The sequence below is a fragment of the Protopterus annectens genome, chromosome 5.part0 (genome assembly GCF_019279795.1).
Source record: "Protopterus annectens isolate FY-2018-M chromosome 5.part0, PAN1.0, whole genome shotgun sequence".
Taxonomy (NCBI): Eukaryota; Metazoa; Chordata; order Ceratodontiformes; family Protopteridae; genus Protopterus; species Protopterus annectens.
The window spans coordinates 1,179,002,576-1,179,024,553 of NC_056735.1; the positions used below are offsets into that span (position 1 = coordinate 1,179,002,576).

At 40.5% G+C, this 21,978-nt stretch overlaps 1 protein-coding gene across 18 annotated transcripts in view; it reads right to left on the reverse strand.

Annotated features, from left to right (window-relative positions):
* KIF1A (kinesin family member 1A) overlaps positions 1–21,978 on the reverse strand; it is a 2,189,582-nt gene that overhangs the window by 56,942 nt on the left and 2,110,662 nt on the right. For all 18 annotated transcript variants that reach the window (XM_044071047.1, XM_044071036.1, XM_044071035.1 and 15 more), the window contains one exon: positions 20,713–20,856. In XM_044071047.1, the coding sequence (XP_043926982.1) occupies positions 20,713–20,856 (144 nt within the window). The remainder of the gene's footprint in view (positions 1–20,712; positions 20,857–21,978) is intronic.

Sequence of the window (21,978 nt, forward strand, 5' to 3'; positions counted from 1 at the left end):
ACTCATAGAATGGTAAACAATCACAAAGCATACCCTCAATACACCAGAAACAAAAGTCATGTTTTTTGTGACTAACCAAAAACTCAGTAAAGCCACCACAACCCTCCAGATTAATGACACTAACAACCTTCCACTTGTAAACATATCCCATTTCAAGTACCTAGCTATTTGTGTTGACCCTGCACTCAACTTTCACTTTCATGCAGAACAAACAATAAATAAAGCTAACCACCTCCTATTCTGGGTAATAAAAGTCTCTCACTACCTTATGCACCATCTAAGAGCATGTACTAGCAAAGGAATCTTACTTGTCAAGGTAGAATACATACTGCTTCATGTCACTGAATCTTCAAAAAATACATAAAAGAACTCCAAAATTATCAAAGCAATCTGTAAAAAATATGCAGTTGTTTCACTCTCCAAGAAGTGAACATCACTGCCTATCCCTAGACAAGACCAAATGGTACCAGTCAGACACAAAACAGATTCTCCATGTGTTTAAACTCCTGCATATTAATCACAGTCTCTCTCCTAGCAGCTAAACTCATTTGCAGAAATCATCCTATAACCTAAAAAATCAGTCTCACTTTGGCCTCCTACTGTACACACTCACTATTAAACTTCGTTAATTATAGCCTCACCTCTCTTGGAGCCGAACTTTGGGAATCCCACCCAGAACATCTAAAAGATATCACTTAATCTACTAGTTTCTGCTCACAACTCAAACAATCTAACAATTGAGTCAAAATCCCACTATATTTAAACAAACACACATTCTTCAACTCTTTATTTGTACTTCATATATTTTCTCCGTCTCCCACCAACCATCAGCTCATGCTTTAACTTAGCATTCTCACTTCTTAACACATATGACGTCTTCCTGCACTTCACTCCATACCCTCTTTCCCCTTGTCTCAACTCTATCCCAAATAAACATGTGTTAACCACCAGCTCTACCTATTCTACTCTATCCCATCTCATTTCAATGACTAAATATTTCTCATTCAGACTTTGTTTATAATGAGTGATGTGTATTGCGACTAGTCTAGTGTATATAGCACTTAACAATACATTTCTTATTTCTCTTAAAATTGTAACTTCTGATGCTAGTTGGTCTGAGTTGTGTCTGAAAAGGGTCTATTGACCAGTGCACTTATTTGGTTAACAAATGTATAAATAAAGAAGTGAATAAATACTTCCCACTCACCCCTCTTTATTTTATCTGATCCTCTCCTATGAGGAAACGCTACTCATCTCTTTCTGTTGTTCTACTCTACTCTCAAAGCCCACCCTTGTTATTGTCTTGTAATTCCTCTTTTCATCACCTTCCTCACCTCTCATCCCTGCTGTTTGGTTCTGTAAATATATATATGTATCTTACTTGTTATGATGTACATAAACTTATTCCAACTGTGTTCCTGTATTGTTTCGTGTATGTTAATCTTATCTAGTCCACACTGATTACCTTAATTACCTTTCATTTACTGTAAGCTAATTTTACATTGTGAAAAACATTCTATGACCTTACATTATTACTATCTTGCTTCTGTAAGCTGGCAGGCAGAGACTGAGTTTTTTTTTGCTATTGATATGTACTCTACCCAAGTGAATGAATTAAAGTAAAACAAAAATAAAATTAGCTTTGGTTTACTGGTTAAGTGTATTAGTCCATAGACCCTTTTCAGCCATAATCTGGGTCACAAGGCTAAGAGTAAATATAGTATAGTATAATATAATATAATATAATATAATATAATATAATATAATATAATATAATATAATATAATATAATACAATACATAAAAACAGTTTAGTGTAGCCAGTTAACCAGCATATTTTGGAAGGTATGAAGAAACCAGAGTAACAAGAGAAAGCTCATGCAGACATGAGAAGAACAGAAACTCCAGTGAGATATGACAAGATATTAAGGTAATCCAAGAACCAGAAATAGTGAGACAGAAAATAGGCCAATACACTTCAGTGGAGGGCTTTCTATGTCACTAGCAAGAGACAATTATTGCAATGCTTCTGCAGCAAACAACTACATATCTTAGGATCTGATTTTATTTCTTTGTTTTTTCAGGTATTTATTTATGTGTATTTATTGGGGTGGTGCACTGATCAACAATGACCATTTTTAGACAGTTCAGGTAACATAATCACAGAAGGCACACAGTTAATAAGTAGACAATAAAAATGCAATCATTTGCATAGTAGTAGGAGGATGATATGCACCAAAGGCATTAGAAGCGAAAGAAAAGCAAGGAAATGACTGCATAGCAACTGGGATTTTACATTTTTTCCCAAAACAGTAATATCCTTGTAAGATTTGAATTATATACAGTATGTACAATAATATGTCAGTGACAAGAAAGATGGGCAGCTAGAAGGAGGGAGGCACAAGATAACAGAACAAGTGGACAGTTGGTAAGGTGAAGAGACCCTTTTGGATTCAGGGACATTGGGCTTCTTAGAAAGGTTAGTTTTTAGTCAAAGTGTGACACTGGGGTGGGGTGGGAGTGGGGTAAGTGCCAAATGGTAGGGACTGTAGTAGGAAAAGAGTGTTTGGCTCTATGCAGTTTAGTAGTGGCAGTTAAGAGTCTCAGGTTGTTGGTGGGTGTCTTTTCAGTGACCTTGGCTGCTATTACAGAGTATGTTTCAGGATGCAGCGGTGCACAGAGCTGTGCAGTGACTATGAGGTCACATCTTTGCTTTATGGGAAACCACTTTGTTACGAGTAAGTTGAGGCAGTGGTGTGGGAGTTTGTGATAAACAGGCAGCTGTTGTTAAGATGTTCGAACTGAAACTGGTCAAAAGCGGGATGTGTTTATGACACTGGTTTGATTTGGTAGTGGTATAATTATGAGTTTCCAAATGTTGGGCATGATACTTTTGTGGAGACATAGGCTGCAAATGTGGTGACTAAGGGATTATGTGAGGTGGCCTCTACAGTGACAGAGTACCACGGAATGAGATTGTCAGAACTGGAAGTGTATACACATGGTAATGTTTCAGCAAGGAGAAGATTTCTTTAAATTTTATTTTTTTAATTGGATGTAGAAGTGAATTTGGAAAAGATGGTTGTGGAACTTGGGTGGGTGCAGGCAAGTTATTCTGGGGAACGCTACTACATTCTCTGAAAAATTCAGATGTAGAAATTGTGCTTGTCCACCTGGGGATTAGAAGAGCTTGATGTTTTGGGCCATTTTACTTTCTGCTATGTGGCTGGCTTCTTTCCAGAAATGTAAAGTGTTTTGGTTTGTCTAGCAAGGCAGTTGGTTTTGCCTTGTGGTAGAATTTGTTTTATGTCTATGTAAGGTGTATATGGCTAGATTATTAAAAGAGTTTAAAGTGGCTCTTCCTTCAGAAGTATAGTCATGGTTCTATTTTTGCTATGCATCGAGTTTGAGTAGTTTTATTTTGAGTTTGGTTGACATATAGTTGTGAGAATGGGTGACCAGTTATAGGAGGAGGGGTAGGTTTTAAGTTTGGTGACATTGTTATTTGATTGGGGATTGAAATATTGTAGAGTGGGGATGAGGGCTTGATGGTTTGGTTGGTGATAGTAATGAAGATTATTGGGAAGTGGTCACTGAATGTAGGAAGAAGGACAGTTAGATGTTGTGGTGAGAGTGATTGGAAGATTTGCAGTTTGGACACTTGGGTCTTGAGAATAGTTGTAGACCACAATAGTCTGATGCTTAAATATGTATTATTTTAACACTATTATAACTACATTACAACTAATTTAACTAATATGACTTTCTCAAAAAGGGAACTCCTTTTTCTTGGATGTTAATTTCATAGGGAGTTCTTATAGTGGAACGTTGGAATGCTGGCTTCTTAAATTTAGCATTTATAAAATCAACAAAAGAGTATTGTTTTTGCATGGTAATTTTTTTCGAAACATATCTTAAGAAGATACTTTCATTTAAGGGGCAGTCATGTAGGTCATATGAGCATCAGTGACCAAAGCCAACCTCTCCTGCTCTCAGAATCAGCCTGTTTTCTCCAACCAGGGAATCTGTTGTTTCTTTTCAGCTGTAGTGGTCTCCGAATTAGTTATATAAGTTAAGGACAGAAGTGACAGAGACCCTCCTGACTGGGATACATGTCCATGGGGAGTACTGTGGATGACCACTCAGCCTTCTGCATAACTGCTGAGCTTACTCAAAGCTGGATATCTGCAGAGCATTACCTATGTGTCATATGTGACAGTGCATGCATGACAGGTACAAACTTTGTTCTGCATGCATTGAAATATGTGAACATCTAGGGAGGGTGTGCTGAGGGACTGTGCCACAAAAATGCAGTCAGACTAGGTTTCAGAAATTAATTTTGAAGCCATATGATGTGGACATCTCCTACAGAAGCCTACTGTAGATACACATGGTCACAGCTGCCTGTCAGCAGCCTTTCTCACCCTGCAGTATGCCCCCCAATACACATGAAAAGTGGCACTATAGGCATTTGTGATGTACACCAGCTAATGACTGCAGTGCCAGCTCCCACATAAAGGTAGAGCTTTTACTCTAGGAACAGCTGTTCCTCTCCCATGGGCACCCATTAACATCAATAGGCTACACCATTGCTTTGAATTAAAAGGGGGCAGTCAACTGAAAATATTTAAACCCATTTTTGTGACATATATTGGAAGCACTGATTTGAGATCATGGTACACTGAAGATAAGCATTTCACTTACCCCCAATGTTAAATAATCTCAGTATTGTAGAGATGAGAGTCTGGAGGGGCATAGGCCAGCATGCTGGGGATCTGGAGTGCTACAACCCTGTAAATGATGTTGTTTGTGTTTTTGATGAAAACTAAACTTTTCAATTGCCAGTTTTATCTACAGAAGTTTATTGGTGTAATCATAGGAAAAAAAACCATATGACAGAGGGTATTCTTTAGTGGTTGCAGGGTGGACTGGACTAGGTTTACAAGTTAGTACCATGGTGCTTAGTACTAAGCCCAGCGCTATTTAACGTTATACCCTGTTCATTCATTCCATCCAGTTTGACATATAGGTCCTTGAGAGCCCTGCTCAGATGCTTTCTGGCTGATTTACTGCTACAGTATTGAGCCCTTCCAAAATTTTACATCCCCATTATGTCTTACTCTTTTCTGACTAACTCGGATCTCATTTGTTGCCTTTTGAAGTTGCAACTCTGGTCACAACAGATACATGCATTTCCTATTATTTGTGTAGTAGATTGCTCTTTTGTGAGCTTTTGACTTATTCCTTAGTTGTTTTCTTCACAGCTAGTTTGTTGTGATTGTTTAACTTTTGAGAAAATTAAAAAGGAAGATTTTCTTTTTAGCCCTTCCTTTCTCGGTTGCATTGCCATTTTGGTGGGTGGTTGTCTGTGTTTTTTTTTTCTTAATGAATTGTAGCATAAGTATTAGATAGGTATTATTATTATTATTATTACAAATTTAGTAGTAGTTAGTAGCTTGCTGTCGTTTGACTGTGTCATTGTTCTTTCCTAGCTAACTAGAATTATAATTATTACTAGTCTTTCATCTGAATTAGCATAGAGTTGTTGCTGGTATTTATCTTTCACTTGCAGAATGGATACATTTACTAGCTTTAAAAAGTGCATGAAATGTGGGTGCAAAATTCCCCCTCAAGACCCTCATTATGTGCATGCACGTGTGTGTGTGTGTGTGTGTGTGTGTGTGTGTGTGTGTGTGTGTGGGTACAGGAGAAATACATTAATTGTTAAAGGCCTTCTTTTCCTGGATCCAGAACTGGCTAAATCAATAAAGGTAGGGAAAAAAGCACACAGTCTAAGGACTCAGAGCAAAGAAAATTATCACCAGAGTCCTCAGCTGTGACTTGGATGCCAAAAGTTCCAAGATTCAAGGATTATGTTGTTTGGACTCCTACCTATATTTATCCTCTAGATGTAGAGATAGGGGCTACCATTATGATATTGCATTCTCCTCAAAATATAGAGAAACCTCCTTCAAGACCCTCTTCAGCCATGTTTATAAGGTCTTTCAGATCATACAAGAGCAGATTAGAAGTTGATTGTGATAACTTATTGCAGATGTTTCTTAAAACCCAGATAAAATGGGGATCATTGCTACTCAGTGTGCTTTGAAGTCAGTCAGATCTATACATTTTACCCCTATCCAGGCTCTTTCAGCAGTATATCCTTCAGCACTGGTTTCCTTGGATCTGTACTGTCAAGTGGATCCTTGGGCCTGCATATTTTGTCAGCTCCAGGGGCCTTAGATCCAACCCTCCCAATTATGAACTTCTCAGACACAAGTCAGAGTTTCAAAGATGAGGAATTAGGTGGAAGGCTCCATTGTTTCATTTAGAGATATCAGCCTTCAACAAACTGACTATGATTCCTTACTTGGTGCCAGCCACTCCGCTGGATCTGAGAATTTAACCCAGGTCCTTTTCACAATCATCTACTGGAGAATTAGATCCAACTATTGGTGCAAGTTATCTGGATTCACTGGAGATGAGGGCTGCTTTCTAGGTGTTTGGGAGGATCTTGGCTAACAAAACCTCCCTGTTAAGATGAAATGGTATTGTTTCAAGTGTACAGAACGATACCGTCTACATCCTGGGTGGTTCCTCCTGTTAACAGGCTGGTGGAGTTAGCAGTGAGGATGTCCTTGCAGGAGTCCAACACCTGTGAGTCAGTCCCAAGGAAGCCTGACAATACTGTACACCCACTGAAAGGTAACCCTTTTTGGCTGTCTCCCTGGTAGACTCCATTGTAGTTGTTGCAGACAGCTAAAAAGAATTGTCTGAAAAATCATCTATCCATCTGCCCAACAAGGAGTCCTAGGCAATGGATAGAGTAGGGAAGCTGTGTATACTTCAAGCTCTTTTTGCAATATGAACTGTGAACTATGCTACACATATGACAAGATTCCAGAGGGATATCATGCAGCAAGAGCTATCCACTCTGAAAGAATCCCATTACACCATAGTCACAGAAGCAACTCCAAGGCAGTCTGTTGATGATGCCCAACATTACTGATCTCTCCATGTGCCTGTTACACAACAGAGTAGATGCAGCAGCTAGAGCAGCTGAAGTGGGCATAGGCATGCACTGCCAAGCTTGGTTGCATTTATGTGACTTTGATGGGCAACTTTAAAGCATCCTTCAGAAATTCCCCCTTCAAAGGTAACACCCTGTTTGGATCCACTGTGAATGAAAGGAAGCATAAGAGTGAGCAGAATGGCAAGACCCTCTTTGAAGTAAAAGTGAAGTTTGAAAATTCTCAATGTACTTTCTGTAGGAACCAGAAGGGATCTTGCTCACTATGGTTTTGTAAGTCTAAGCATCAGTAGGACTTCTCTTTAAATAGAGATGGCCACTTCAGTGGATGCAGACCCAGAGGTCGAGCTGGACCACAATACCAAGGATTCAGTGAACATTTCTCTAACAGGCACTCACAGAACCCTTGAAGGACTGCTCAGCTGCTCTTCTTGGGAGGTATTCGGGGATGCATATCCCTCTACCCACTCTCATGGTTCATCATCACATGAGACAAATGGGTAAGAAGGATCATATTCACAGATTCTATTTTTAGAAAATTCACCACTCCCTCCTCCCCATTGCCAGAGATTCCACCCAATGAGGCAAAAGTTGCAGTGTAAGAGATTTGTTCTCCTCTGCAAAAAAAAAAAAAAAAAAAAAAAAAAAAGAGCCGCCATCCAGGAAGTCCACCCAGATCAGAGAAGGTCAGGATTTTATTCATGCTTCTTTTTGGATTCAAAGAAAACAAAGGCCTTCCAGCTCATTCTGGACCTTAGCTTCCTAAACAACTATGTGGAAAAGACCTGCTGTCATATGGTCTTGGTACAGTCAATTCTTCCATGTCTCTGAAGAATGAATAGATGTGCTGTGTAGATCTCCAAGATGCTTACCTTCACATAAACGTAGAGAAGTGATCCAGCAGATTCCTGTACTTTCATTTAAGAACCAGTCAGAGCCCTGCCTTTTGATCTTACCTTAGACCCAGGGTGTTCACCAAATGCATGGTAATAGTAGCAGCTTATCTGCATCTTCAGGGATTCAAAGTCTTCCTGTATCTAGATGAATGGCTCCTGGCTGCCTCCTCAATGGAATCTCTCATACATGCAAGGGACTATCTGCTGAACCTTTGTGCTTCCCTAGGTATTTATGTGAATCTGGGAAAATCCAACATGTTCTTCTACCCAGTGTCTAATCTTTCTGTGCTACCATTTGGACACAGCTATAACTCTGATCTCTATTACACAGGACAGAACTGCTTCTTTGAGAAATGCAGTACAAACTCTACTACAGTCCGATTGACCCTCAGGACTGTTAATCTTAGGAGCTCTGCCTGTCATGGCATTGTTGATTCTGATGGTGCAATTCACACATTATCATATGAGAATCCTATAATGGTTACTCCAGTCTCACTGATCTCAGAATTATGATTCCCTATCTCAACCCATTTGGCTAACCCAGTCATACAGAACTCATTTACATTAGTGGCTTCTATCTTCTCTGATATCCACAGGCAAGCCCTTTCAACTCCTTCCCCATTAGTGGCAGTAACCATGGACTCATCCTCAATCAAGTGGGAGGGAGGGAGGGCTTTACAATGGGAAAATGGTCCAAAGTTTTAGGTAATATTCAGCAGCTTGTCTTCACATAAACATCCTAGCAATGAGGGCAGTGCTCCTTGTGTTGTGGGAACTGCAGGGCTGTCTTTGCTTAGGAGTGAAACATGATGGTGGTCTTGTACATAAACAAGTAAGGGTGAACCAGATCATATCCACCTTGTTGCAAGACTATGAGAAAGTGGCAATGGGTGATGGCCTCTCACCAGTTTTTGACTAAAGCACACATTCCTGGAAGGTTTAACAAGCTAGTGGACAAGCACAGCAGGAATTTCCTTCTGCCTCACAAGTGGCCCTGAATCCAGCAATTGTAGACAAAATTTTTCTTTAGTTCTTTCAGTACAGGGGTGGCCGCTGTGGTGCAGTGGTTAGCATTGCCACCTCAAAGCAAGAAGTTCACCGGTTCGATCCTTGGCTGGGGTGCCTTCTGTGCAGAGTCTGCATGTCCTCCCTCTGGTCACGTGGGTTTCCTCCCGGTGCTCCTGTTTCCTCCCACATCCCAAAGACATGCTGTAAGTGGATTGGACACTCTAAATTGGCCCTAGGCATTAGTGCATGCATGTGTGTGCCTTCTGTGGAAGGTTGGGCACCGGGCTGGCAACTCGACACCATAAAACTCCACTGCCAATCATGAGCAGACAGGCAATATACTGTGGTGACCCCTAACCGGGAAAAAGCCAGAAGAAGTTCTTTCAGTACAGGAGTTGTACATGCACTGGCCTATGGGAGGAGCTGTGGTGCCAGACAGCTTTGACCATATTTGGTGGGTCCGCCATTGCCTTGCCAGAGATTGTGCTTAGGTTTGCCACCTGTGAGGAAATTTTTCTGGCAGTTAGGAAATCAGGGTGCCTGTCACGAAATCCAGAAATCAAGTTTTCTGTCAGGAAATCTGGTTATGATCAGTACTTGAAAGGTAATTTGAATCATTCTGAGAGTTAACAGTTTTCTGAATTACATATGTAGCTCTCAATGTATCACAGACAAATCTCATCAGAATCAGGGACAAATCCAGACGTAATCAGGGGCACTTTTTAAGTATTAGCACTTTTAACTTGCACCATTGACAGAATAAGATGTGAATTAATATACATTTTCTGAAGTAAAACACATTTGTAACTCTTAACTATTTGCATTATTTATTATGTGTAATTCACTACCTTTTCTCCAAAAGTCACCAGATTTAGGAGAGATTAACATGGATAGCTCTAATATTTGAGTCAAAATCATGGACATTTGAGAGGTATGCCAAAGTATATTTCTTAAAATGATTACTGCTTCACTTGGAATTTTATCTTTATTGGTTCGCAATGCAAAAGCAATCAATGCTGTGGCTATTGCTTGTTTATATGTGTATGTGTGTATATGAGGGGATTTAAAGTGTGTATGTATGTATGTGCATATGTATGTATATAAAAGCAATAATTTGATTATAAGTTATTTCAGTCTTTATCACAGTTAAACATCAGCCTTGCACACGGTAAGTGGCTATCGTTGGTGGTCTAGGCTGGATGCGTGGAAGTGTAACACATTGTTGGTACACTGGCATAGTGAGTAGTACTGCCATCTCACCATGCTTGTCTCCGTGTCAGAGTCCTTTGCTATGAATCCATTTGTGTGGAGTCTGCATGCCCTCTCAGTCTTGTTTTATTCAAGTGCTCTGGATTCCTCCAACACCCAAAAACTGTGCTCTTTGTGGATTGATGTTCTCTGTGTGTCTGTCGTGTGATAGTACCAGTTTATCAGGGACTGTGTCTATATATGCGTGTTCATGTGTGAAAATAATACTGGTGCTTTTGGCTGTATAAGTGGATTAGGAGGGTTCTCTGATGTGGGCCCCACCAAGTCTAAAACTGGCCATACTAGAGGTGGTAACATAGATCACTTTAGTTTGCATTTGGGTCAGGGATACTGTGGTCATTATCTCTTTAATGTTCCACAAAGTTGAGCGTCAGAGGTGTGCACACAAGGACTCCAGCTTGTGTGTTGGGTGAGGACAATGTGATAATTATTTCTTTAACTTTCCTCAAAATTGCATCTTACAAGGGTGTACTGAGGGTCACTATAGCTTGTCTAGGGCCAGTGTATTGTGTAAGAGCAACAAATTTGAATGAATTTCTGTGAGTATGACTTTTTTTCCACTTTCTTTACAATTGAAATCAGATGTATGTACTGATGGCCATCAAACAGGTGCAGAGGAAAATAGGCATGCTGTATATGTACAGTTGACAGCAAAAGGTTGGCATATATTGTTCATCTGTGTTCTCTCATTTTCGTCCTAGTTTGACTTCAAAGTGGTACAGTGAAGATGTCTTCCTTTTGTAGTGAGGGCCAAGGCAGCGTGCTGTGTAGATGTAAGACTGCAGCAACTTGAACTATGACTATTTGTCTTCTCCTTTCCATCCCAATTTAACACCAGAGGATTAGGCAGAAAGTGACCACATCTTTTTTTTTTTTGGGGGGGGGGGCAGTCATCCCTCATATGATTTATGTACCCTCACAAGTATCTTATTATCAGTTTGTTGGTAATCACTTACTGTGCCATCATCTTTGTACATTACATTTTGGTCATAACTTATTTCTTCCTTGAAAGAAAAAAAAATAGTTACTTTCCTAAGTCATAATTTTTGTTCAGGCCATCATTGAACCAAAGGCTGTGGAAAAATCTCTACAATACACCTTAGAGCATACAGAACCCAGTAACGTCTAGTGGTCTTGTGGTCCCCTGACCCCAGTTTAATTAACATTCTTTCCTAGTTACTTATTATAGTGTACTCTTGGCCATTTAGGATGTGTTGAAAGGATGTAGGAAAAAGCTGGCATGTAAAACCATGTTTACTAAAACAGAACAAAAGTATTTTGGGTAGTATGAGGAGGCAAGAGTGGGAGGAAAGTAAGAAAACACTGGGGTGTATGCCAGGGTGACAGTAGATAACAGGGGTAGGAAGTACCACTGAACACTTTGTCTATGGCTTTATATCATCTAAGTCTGCCCATGCAGTCCTATGTACAGCATTTAAAAAAATGGTGCTTCTGGGTGTGGTTTGTTAAAAGGGGTGTGTCCACCTTGAGGCAAGGGGTGTGGTTTACCTGTCAGGAAATGGAAGGATGAAAATTTGGCAACTCTATTTGTGCTATGTCAGGAATGTGTAATAAGAAATTCTTCAATATATGTCACAGTTTCATTATTCACTCCTGGTATAGTAGGACTCCCTTACAGTTCCTTGTGTAGTGTTGCAAGACATTGTTTTGGCAGTATATTGCTCCCTAACATGGTATCATGCTCAAGGAGCAGAGTTATACATTAGATTTGGAGTAGTAAAGCAGGATGGTACAGACTTTTCATTACACTACCCTAAACATTTTGGAATCTGGCTCCCTGCACTTATTTCAAATAAATGGGATCAGAATGCCACAGGAATTAACCCTGGACAAAAACATTTGAAGAACATAACTGAAAATTCAGATGGGCAATGTAAAATACCACACACTTGGTATTGGATAATGGCTACCTATATTGAGGGTCAGAAAATGTGACTAGCAGTGTCAGAAGGACAGATCTACTAGAAGTTACGCATACAGATGTAGCACTGGATAAGTTTCTTGATATTTTAATACTTCAGTATACCCTAGTATGTCTCTAGTATTAATGAAGTGCTGTATTTCAGATCCAGTTTCAAAACATAAATGCACAAGAGAGCTCACAATGATGCATCGAGTTTAATTTTGTTAAAATGCCAACAGACATAAACCCAAAATCTGAATGACAAAAAAAGTACAGTTTTGTACCTACCATAAATGTAGATGTTCGAGGATTCCCTTGCTGCAGTCCTGACTATTGGGGTATAGTCCGCGTCCCAGTCGGCCCGAATACCAGAGTATAAGGCTGACGTCGGTCATGGCGCCTTAGACTGACGTCAGTACGTCAGGGTACTAATGCGCATGACCGACGTCATTTCCTCAGTCTTTTCTTGCCCCAGATGTCAGAAGACCCAAAAAGACAAGTCCCAAAAACAACCTGCACCAAAAAACATGTACAATATATACAGCAATATATATACAAAAAATATAAGCATGTAAACTCACCTACACAACCACCCTGAAACACAGAGGGGAAGGAGGGAGGGTAAATTGGACTGCAGCAAGGGAATCCTCGAACATCTACATTTATGGTAGGTACAAAACTGTACTATGTTCTTCGTCTTCCCTTGCTGCAGTCCTGACTATTGGGTAGAATCCCAAAGCAGAGGTAAGGGAGGCTGGCAAATTATACAGTAGCAGGAGCTGACAACATGCCTTGTAAAACAGCTGTGGCAAAACCAGCCCTAGTCTTAGAGTATATAGGCAGGTGATAATGCCTAGAGAAAGTATGCACTGAACTCCAAGTAGCTGCTTCCAGAATATCCTTAGTTGCCACCGCCCTTAGAAATGCTGTTGAAGTGGCAGTAGCCCTAGTGGAATGAGGCCTAATCCCAGCTGGAACCTCTTTGCCATGATGGGAATAACAAAATGCAATGCAAAAGCCAATCCACCTAGAAATAGTTTGTTTTGACACAGGCTTGCCCTGTGAACTCAAAGCAAAAGAAACAAGTAACTGCTGAGACTGCCTAAAATCTTTAGTCCTGCTCAAATAATAACGCAATTGCCTGTGTACATCTAAAGTGTGCAAAATCTTTTCCCCTTTATTTTGAGGATCTGCAAAAACGTAGGCAAATGAATAGTTTGGTTTAAAGCCACACTAGAAACCACCTTAGGCATAAAGGAAGGATTAGTACGTAATGAAACCCTGTCCTTATGGAAAACCAAAAGGGCTCTACTGCCATAAGGGCCTGCAACTCAGACACCCTTCTTGCAGAAGTAATAGCCAACAGAAAAGCAGTCTTCCATGACAAATATTTCAATTCAGCAGTAGCTGCAGGCTCAAAAGGTTGTAGAGTAAGTTTTTCCAACACAAAATTGAGATCCCAAGCAGGAGTAGGAGCTCTACGTGGGAGTCTTATATTCTTTGCCCCTCTGAGAAACTGCTTGAACAAAGGATGCGAAAACAAAGGTGGGTCACAATCATAGTGAGCTGAAATTGCTGCAGCATGAATCTTTATGGAAGAGAAGGACAAACCTTTGTCCAATAATTCAGTAAGATATTGAAGAGCCACACTCAAATTAGGCTCTGAAATCTCCAAATTCTTTGCTGTACTCCAAAATAAAAATCTCTTCCATTTTTCTGCGTACACTCTCCTAGTACTAGGCCTTCTAGCTTCCATAATCACATTTAAAACTTGTTGAGGAAGCTGAGACCTGCTGTGCTTCAACACAGAATATGCCAAGCTGTGAGATGAAGAGATTGAAGCTTGACATTGAGCAGATGACCGTCCTTCTGAGATAACAGATGAGGAATCAGAGGTAAAGGCCATGGAGGCTTCTTTACAAGACTCCTTAGAAGTGGGTACCAGTGTTGCCGAGGCCAATCTGGAGCTATCAAAATCATCCTTGGCCTGTCTTGTCTGACCTTTAATAATACCTTTGGAAGAAGAGGCAGAGGTGGAAAGGCATAGACATGAAGGTTTTTCCAACTGAAAGACAGAGCATCCACTTTCCAAGCTGTGTGATGAAACCCCTTTGTGCAATACTTTGGCAGCTGGTGGTTTAGTGGAGAAGCGAACAGATCTATGTCTGGAGTTCCCCATGACACTGTCAATTTCTGAAATACATGAAGATCCAGTTTCCACTCGTGGGGATCCATGATTTGTCTGCTTAATACATCTGCTAGGGAGTTCTGTGCTCCTGGCAGAAACCTTGCCTGAAGAGTCAGTTGCAGGCTTAACGCAGTCTCCCATAAAATCATTGCTTGCCTGCATAGAGGATAAGAATGTGTTCCCCCTTGCTTGTTGATGTACCACATGACAGTTGTGTTGTCTGTTAGAATCAACACCTGCCCTGGAAGAAGTAACTCCTTGAACGCCATCAATGCAAACTGGACTGCTAACATCTCCTTCATGTTGATATGTAGATGCTGTAGTCTGGCAGGCCACTTGTCTTGTATCCACTTTCCATTTAGATGAGCTCCCCAAGCAGTGTCCGAGGCATCTGTCGTTAAAATCTGACTCGCCTCTGGCCGGGTCACAGAGAGTCCCTTGTTTAGGTGACATTCCTGAGCCCACCACAAGAATTCCTTTTGAAGGCAAGGTATTATATGAATGACAGTGTCGAAATCTTGGCAGTGCTGTGTCCATACATTTTGAGATACCATTGCAGCTTCCTCATATGCAGTTTGGCATTGGGAAGCACCAGAATACAAGATGCCATGAACCCTAATGCTTGAAGGACTGTCCTTGCAGTCAGCACGGACTGATGAGATAGTTGATGGAAGTAAAGTGACAGACTCTTTTGTTTGTCCGGGGTTAAAAAGGCCATCTGGGCTGCTGTATTCAGTCTCACACCCAGAAAGCACATGTCTTGAGAGGGTACTAGACTGGACTTTATTTCGTTCACAGAATACCCTAGGCATCTTAGCACTGCTATGACATATTCCAGATGCTGTAGAAGGTCTTCCTTTTCTTGAGCCAGAATCAGGCAGTCGTCCAAGTAAGGATAGATTTGAATGCCTTGAAGCCTGAAGTAAGCTATCACTGGAGCCAGAACCTTTGTGAATACTCTGGGCAGTAGATAAGCCAAAGGGCAATGCAGAGAACTGATAATGAAAATCTCCAGTTCGAAATCGCAGATACTTTCTGCAACTTAGCCTTATAGGCACATGAAGGTAGGCTTCCTTGAGATCCAAAGTTACCATCCAGTGATCCTTGCCCAGCAGAGGTAACAGTTGCTGTAACGTCAACATCTTGAACTTGGGAATGTCCAGATAAGTGTTGAGGATAGATAAATCCAAAATTGGTCTCCACGTGTTCCCCTTCTTTGGTACTAGGAACAGGCGAGAATAAAATCCGAAGCCCCTTTCTGATACAGGGACTGGCTGAATGGCCCCTATTTGGAGTAACTGAGAAACTTGCTTGTGAGCCTCTATTCTTTGTGGAGGAGGAACATCTGGCATGCCTTTGAAAGGGGGCATTGTGTGGAAATAAAATCTGTAACCGTGATGAATGATATCCAGCACCCATCTGTCTTGAGTGATTAAATCCCAATTTTCTTTGAAAAGAGACAATCTTCCTCCCAAAGGAGCTGCCAGACGAGAGTCCACTGGCAGCTGAAAAGGCAGGTCATTGGTTTTGCTTACGAAAGGACTGACCCCTGCCCTCACCAGAAGTCTGAGCAGGTGAACTGTCTGATCTAGGCCTAAACGAACCTTGAGCCCTGCCCCTACCACGTCTAGACCTACCCCTAGACTGGGAACCATAAGCAGGATATGTCCACCCCTTAGCAGGCCAATTTCTACTAAACTTGGAGGCTGCACCTGCAAAAATCTTTAACAGTCTGCATAGACTTAGCTTTGTCCTCCATTTTCTTTAAAACTGCTTCCACAGGCGGTCCAAACAACACATCAGACTGTAAAGGAGCATCCAAAATCCTGGTCTTAACATGCTCAGCTAAATTCTGATCCTTCAACCAGGCATGTCTGCGAAGAACAGAACTAGTAGCAGCCACCCTCGAGGAGGCCTGAACAGCATCAAAACCACACTGCAAAGAATGCTTACCCACTTGTTCAGACACATGAACCAAATCCAGCAATTCTTTACACTCAATACCTTCCGCCAAAGCATCCACCTTAGATTTCAATTGTGAAAGGAGATAATTCTGATATTTCAGCATATGAAACTGACAATTCAACGCCCTCATGGCTAGAGTGGAAGAAGTATATACTTTCTTACCCCACCTATCCAAAGCCCTTGCCTCTTTATCAGAGGGCACAGGATTTTTAACCACAGAAGCTTTAACACCTTTAGGCCCCTGAGAAACAGTTTCTGGGTCCGCCCTGGGACTCTTAAACAAATACTTATGAGCTTCGGGCACCCTATAATACCTATCAGGCTTAACAGGAGCAGGAGGCAAGGAGTCAGGGTTCAGGGAAGCCTCTGCAAAAACATCCTCCACCACATTCAACACAGGAGGAATAGCTAAGGGCCTATGCTGGGGTAAAAACAAGAATCCCTAAGCCTTTTCCTGGAATCAGAGTAATCCTGGCCTTCCCATTTAAAGTGCTCCCTCATGGAGTGAAGAGTCTCTGAAAATGAAAAATCCTCAGGAGGAGAAGCTGTAGGAGTGGAATCATCCACATCAGAATCAGAATAAGCAGGAAACTCTTGCAAGTCTTCCACAGAAGACTCTGAAGCCTGTGAACACTGTTCAAAACTATCAAACTCCTGTTCAACCCTAGGCCTCTTATCAGGCGGGGGCATAGAACCTCTAATCAGAGTAATCAAATCTTCTGCCATTTTAAGCATATGTTTCTTAGGCACAGAGCCCGAAATGCTAGGAGAAGCCCCCACAGAAGCTGAACTTGGCCTACCTCTAAAAGAAGCTTTGGCAACAGAAGGAGAGGCCCTAACTACCTTGGGAAGAGAGGGAAGAACAGTTACCTGAGAAGCCTCCTCAGCCTGGCCTACCTCCTGAGAGGGCACATCCTGTAACAGTAAAGTATCTGCCTGAGACTCCATAGAGACTCCTGGCAAAACCTCTGGCTCCCCTGAGCCTTCTAAAGAACCGGCGTCCGGGACTGCGGTTCCTCACCCCTAGGCTTCACTGTTTTGTCCTTGCGCTTCTTGGATGAAGCGGGCGTGGAGCATCCGGCGGCATATTATAATTGCAACGCTTCCCAAACACTAACCTAGCACAATCAAGCCTCCTCTTAATAGTGCGCTTGTTAAATCTAGCACAAGAGCGGCAACCAACAACGTCGTGCTCAGGCCCTAAACAAGGTATACACAATGTATGATAATCCCTATGCGGTATCTGCTTCCCACAAGAAATACAGTTATTCACTTTTTCTGACATCCGGTTAAATACTGAGGCAAGAAAAAACCAAAATGTTCCCCAACGGGGTACTTAGCCAACTCTGTTTCGGTCTGAAACTCCGGTTTCGGAAAATCTCAGAACGCCAACCTGCACTCGCAAAATTGCTTCTGCATCGGACCATGCGGCAAAAAAGACTGAGGAAATGACGTCGGTCATGCGCATTAGTACCCTGACGTACTGACGTCAGTCTAAGGCGCCATGACCGACGTCAGCCTTATACTCTGGTATTCGGGCCGACTGGGACGCGGACTATACCCCAATAGTCAGGACTGCAGCAAGGGAAGACGAAGAACATCTTCAAACACAAATCATTGCAAATTAAATTACTGTAAACAACACAAAACATTTTGTCACGGGAAATGTGCCTTCAGCACCTCACAAGGTGGGGACTTTTTCTGCATACCTAGATTTGTAAATGTAATATTTCTGAGATCACTACTGTGGACTAAAGAGAAATACTAAATTACAAAAGAGCATTTACCTTTTCTGTTTACTATGAATTAACTGATCTCTATCACTATTTACAACACAAAAGAGCATCTGTGATGAAACGACGAATGCCCATCAAATTAAAAAAAGGAAAAGGAAAAGAAAATCTAGCCAGCACCCTCAGCTTCATCTAAACAGTCATGATATTTCATGCTATTTCGAGTGTCAACAAAAAGAGACATTAACAGGCTAGTAGTGATTGTCCACAGAGCCACTCTAAGAGTCTGCTGCAAACTGTAAAAGAGAGAGACACAGAAGAAAAATATAAATCGTGGGACAGATATAGCAAATGTATGGCACAGCAGGGATATGTAGAATCCTGGCTGATTCAATACTACTGGCCATAATTCTGAATGTACGCCACAATCGGGTGTCATATCTGGTCACTGTTTGCCATGAATACATGATGCAATTTATGTGTACTTGGTGAACTGAAATTGCATTATATAGCCACAGTGTAATGTGTATAATGTGATACCTTGGGGAAGTGACCACCTAGGTAAGTAGAGAACTGACACACACCGTTGCTACTAAAACTGAAATTAGTAGCTTCCTGTTAAGAGTTATGATAATTTAATTTCTTCTTCAGACTCATGAACATGTAGGGGTCTGGTGCTAATGACAGGCTAGAGCAGCAATTCCCTTTCACTTTCCTGTCTTGAAACTTTTGCAGTCCAGCCCAGCATTTGCTATGGGAGTTCAAAAATACTGCCAGCACCTGCTAGGTTGCAAATCTTACCTGAAGCCATGTATGACAATTTATGGTCCAGGAAAAGGCCACAACTGCTGCCAACATCAAACACTGGTCTTCATGTATTATGTCTGCCTTTATTTGTAGGGCTGTGTATTAGCTAATGAAAAAAGTAATAATACAAATGTGTGTATACCTTTTCTCATTTATCTGTATATAAAGAATGGGAAATGAACTGGTAGTGAGGCTTAAAGGGAGGGCCAGGTAGTTTTCTATTGCAAATCAAAGACAAAGAGAACATTAGTATTGTGTGTGCAATGAAGTGTCAATAGCTGTATCTTCTTTCACAGTGAACTAAAAACAAGGTAAAAATTGCAACCCAACTTGCATATTTTGACAGAAGCATCAGTACACTCGAGATGACTGGCTGCAAGACATCACTTTATACAACTATGCACAAGCCATGATACATAAAGTATCATTAAAATAATAAAATCATTAAAAATTAATTAAAATCATTATAAAGTATTATTTTCTGTTGCTGAAGGGTAGTTTTCTGGAATTTGCGTTTCACAATAATTTCATATAATCAGTCAAATGGAATATATATTGGAAGTCCAGTGCAGTCTGCAGTTCATCATTAGAAATGATACAACTAACCCGTACAAAAGGCTGCATTTTCATTTTGTAAGACCATATATGAATTCTTGTTATGGAATGGCATCATATCCATTATTGTTTCATACCTTCTATCTGCTGCTTGGCAAGACAGGCTGATATCATTATGTCATCTGATGGATGACAATTCAAATTAGATGAAAATGAAATAAAATTTAAAAAGTGTGATAACTACCTTCCTGTCAACCTCTAAGCACAAGAAATCTGGACAAAACCGTAAATAATGGTGGTCCAAAGGCCATAAAATAGGGACAAATTTAAAATGTCGCTCTTATAAATTTAGAAAGTTGATAGAATAACAGGTTTTCCATTAGCATAAATGTTCTTAAGGATAAGAAGTCTGAAACTCAAATGTCTGTCATTATTTTCTGAATTCGGTTCTCACTGATTTGCCAGAAAAACAAAAGTCTTATGAGGAGCAGACCAAAAATATGAAGCAAAAATTAGGATATTATGCGATAATTTGGACAGTTGAAAGCTATGCCTCATTTTTTAACTTACCTACCATACAAATTGGAATGGAGAAGTATAGTTTTTGGTTTATGCTTTCAAAAGTATGCACAGATAAAGCTAAACATCCCATATATGCAGCAGTAGAAATGTTTTTATAGCCCTTTTTGCAATATCTTACACAACATTACACTGTGTCATATGAATCTCTCTTAGAAAGCTGGTGTGTGTATTTGAATTTTCTCCAGTCTCACAATCATACGGCACTGACAGAAGCTCTTCTGAAGGATGGATAAGTTACATTTATCAAATAACAATTATCAAATTTAAGTCCACATATATGGTAGCCCAAAGACATGACTAAAATGATGCAGTTGAGAAAACATAGAATATTGTTTACAAACTTCAACTCTATGGTTAGGGAAAGTGAAAAGATCTAGACAATGGTAGGACTGTGACTAAAGAATTAAAAAGGACCTTTTGAGAGGAGACATAGCCTTTGAATTCTCTGTTCAAGAAAAGTTAGAAAGAATGGAACCAAAGTATTTAGATTTTTGGTAAAGAAGTGGTGCATAGATGGGGTATCTGAAATCATTTTGTATCTGTAGCTACATTTTCTAAAACTTAATTCTGTAATTCTGGTGTATTACTGTTTTACTTTTTTCTCCTATAATTGTTTTTGTGATGTTGGAGCTGTCATAATCAGGATTTCTAGAGTCATGCTTTCAAGACTTGCTGTATGTCCAAAATGCAACCTGTTATTTCACCTGTGTGACTCTGCTTCACCTTATGTATATTAATTACCTCCAGCTACATTACCTGACTCGGATCTCCTGGATGTCTGGTATAAGAGGTCGTGGGATGTCTTTGTCCTCCTTCATCTGAATTGGAGATTTCTTCTGCTCAACTTGCACAAATTGTTCATCATCTGGTCCTGGCAATGGGGACTGAGCCTCAGGGGTCCTGAAAAGAATGAAACAAATTTAAATAGATAGTAAAATTGCTGCAACACCATCACTAAGGACATTTTTGCTTATCTTCCTGTCTCACAAAATCATAGATAAAGTCAAGCAACACAAAGAACTGAAACAAAACATATCCAGAACAGTAGCATTAGAGCCATGTACTACCAGTGACATCTGGCAGTACAACAGGTACCATAATACACACATATGTCAGCTGTGCATGTTTACTAGTGAACTGAAAGATGTTGGGTGACCTGGAATAAGGAATAATAGTACCACATTAGGCACCGTAGCTTGAAATGCTGAAAACATAAATCAGAGATGCTCAGATGTGCTTCTGCAGGGAAACAGTTTCTTCTAAGGAGATGTCAGGCATATTTGTACGGCTGGGCACATACACACAAATATATATAGTTACAGCTCAAAATATCTAAAGCACATTTGACTGAAAAGATTTTGAGGGGGTGAAAATCACTGAAAGTACAAAATATCAAAAGCACATTTGACTGAATGCTCATTTTTATAGTGTTTGTAGGTATGAGTACATAGGAAAATGAATGTTTGTCTGAAAAGGTTATAGTTCTTGATGTATAAGTGTAAGTGTTTGTGGCTTAGGGTGAGGTGAGAGTTTGGTAAGGGAATAGATTTACTGTTCTCATGTTTGGAGTTGTGTAGGTTCTGTGCCTTTTTCTGATATGTAGTGGTGCTTGCTGCTTGGAAAAGAGTTTTTTAATCCTAACCCTGCCCCTAACCATAACATTACACATTATATTACTATAAACTCTTTCCCTAAGAGTACCACTAGAAAAACAATACATGATCTCAGTTTTATAGATAGGTGTATAATTATTTTAGTTGGATAGAATTATAGGATATTTTGTTCATAGGTTCATAGGTTCATAGGTTTATACTAGGCTATCTGCCCTAAGGCATTTATAAGCCTAGCCCAAATTTTTGTGGCTTACGCCACCCCTTATATGAAAAAATACTGTGCCCATTAGTTTGTTGTGCCTCTGTCCAGCAGTGACACAGAGATGATTCCCGGGGTAAACCTATGATCTCCCATCCACAGGTCTAGATTTCTCTTGAACAGAGTCAGCGAGGTGCTCTGCCTCACATG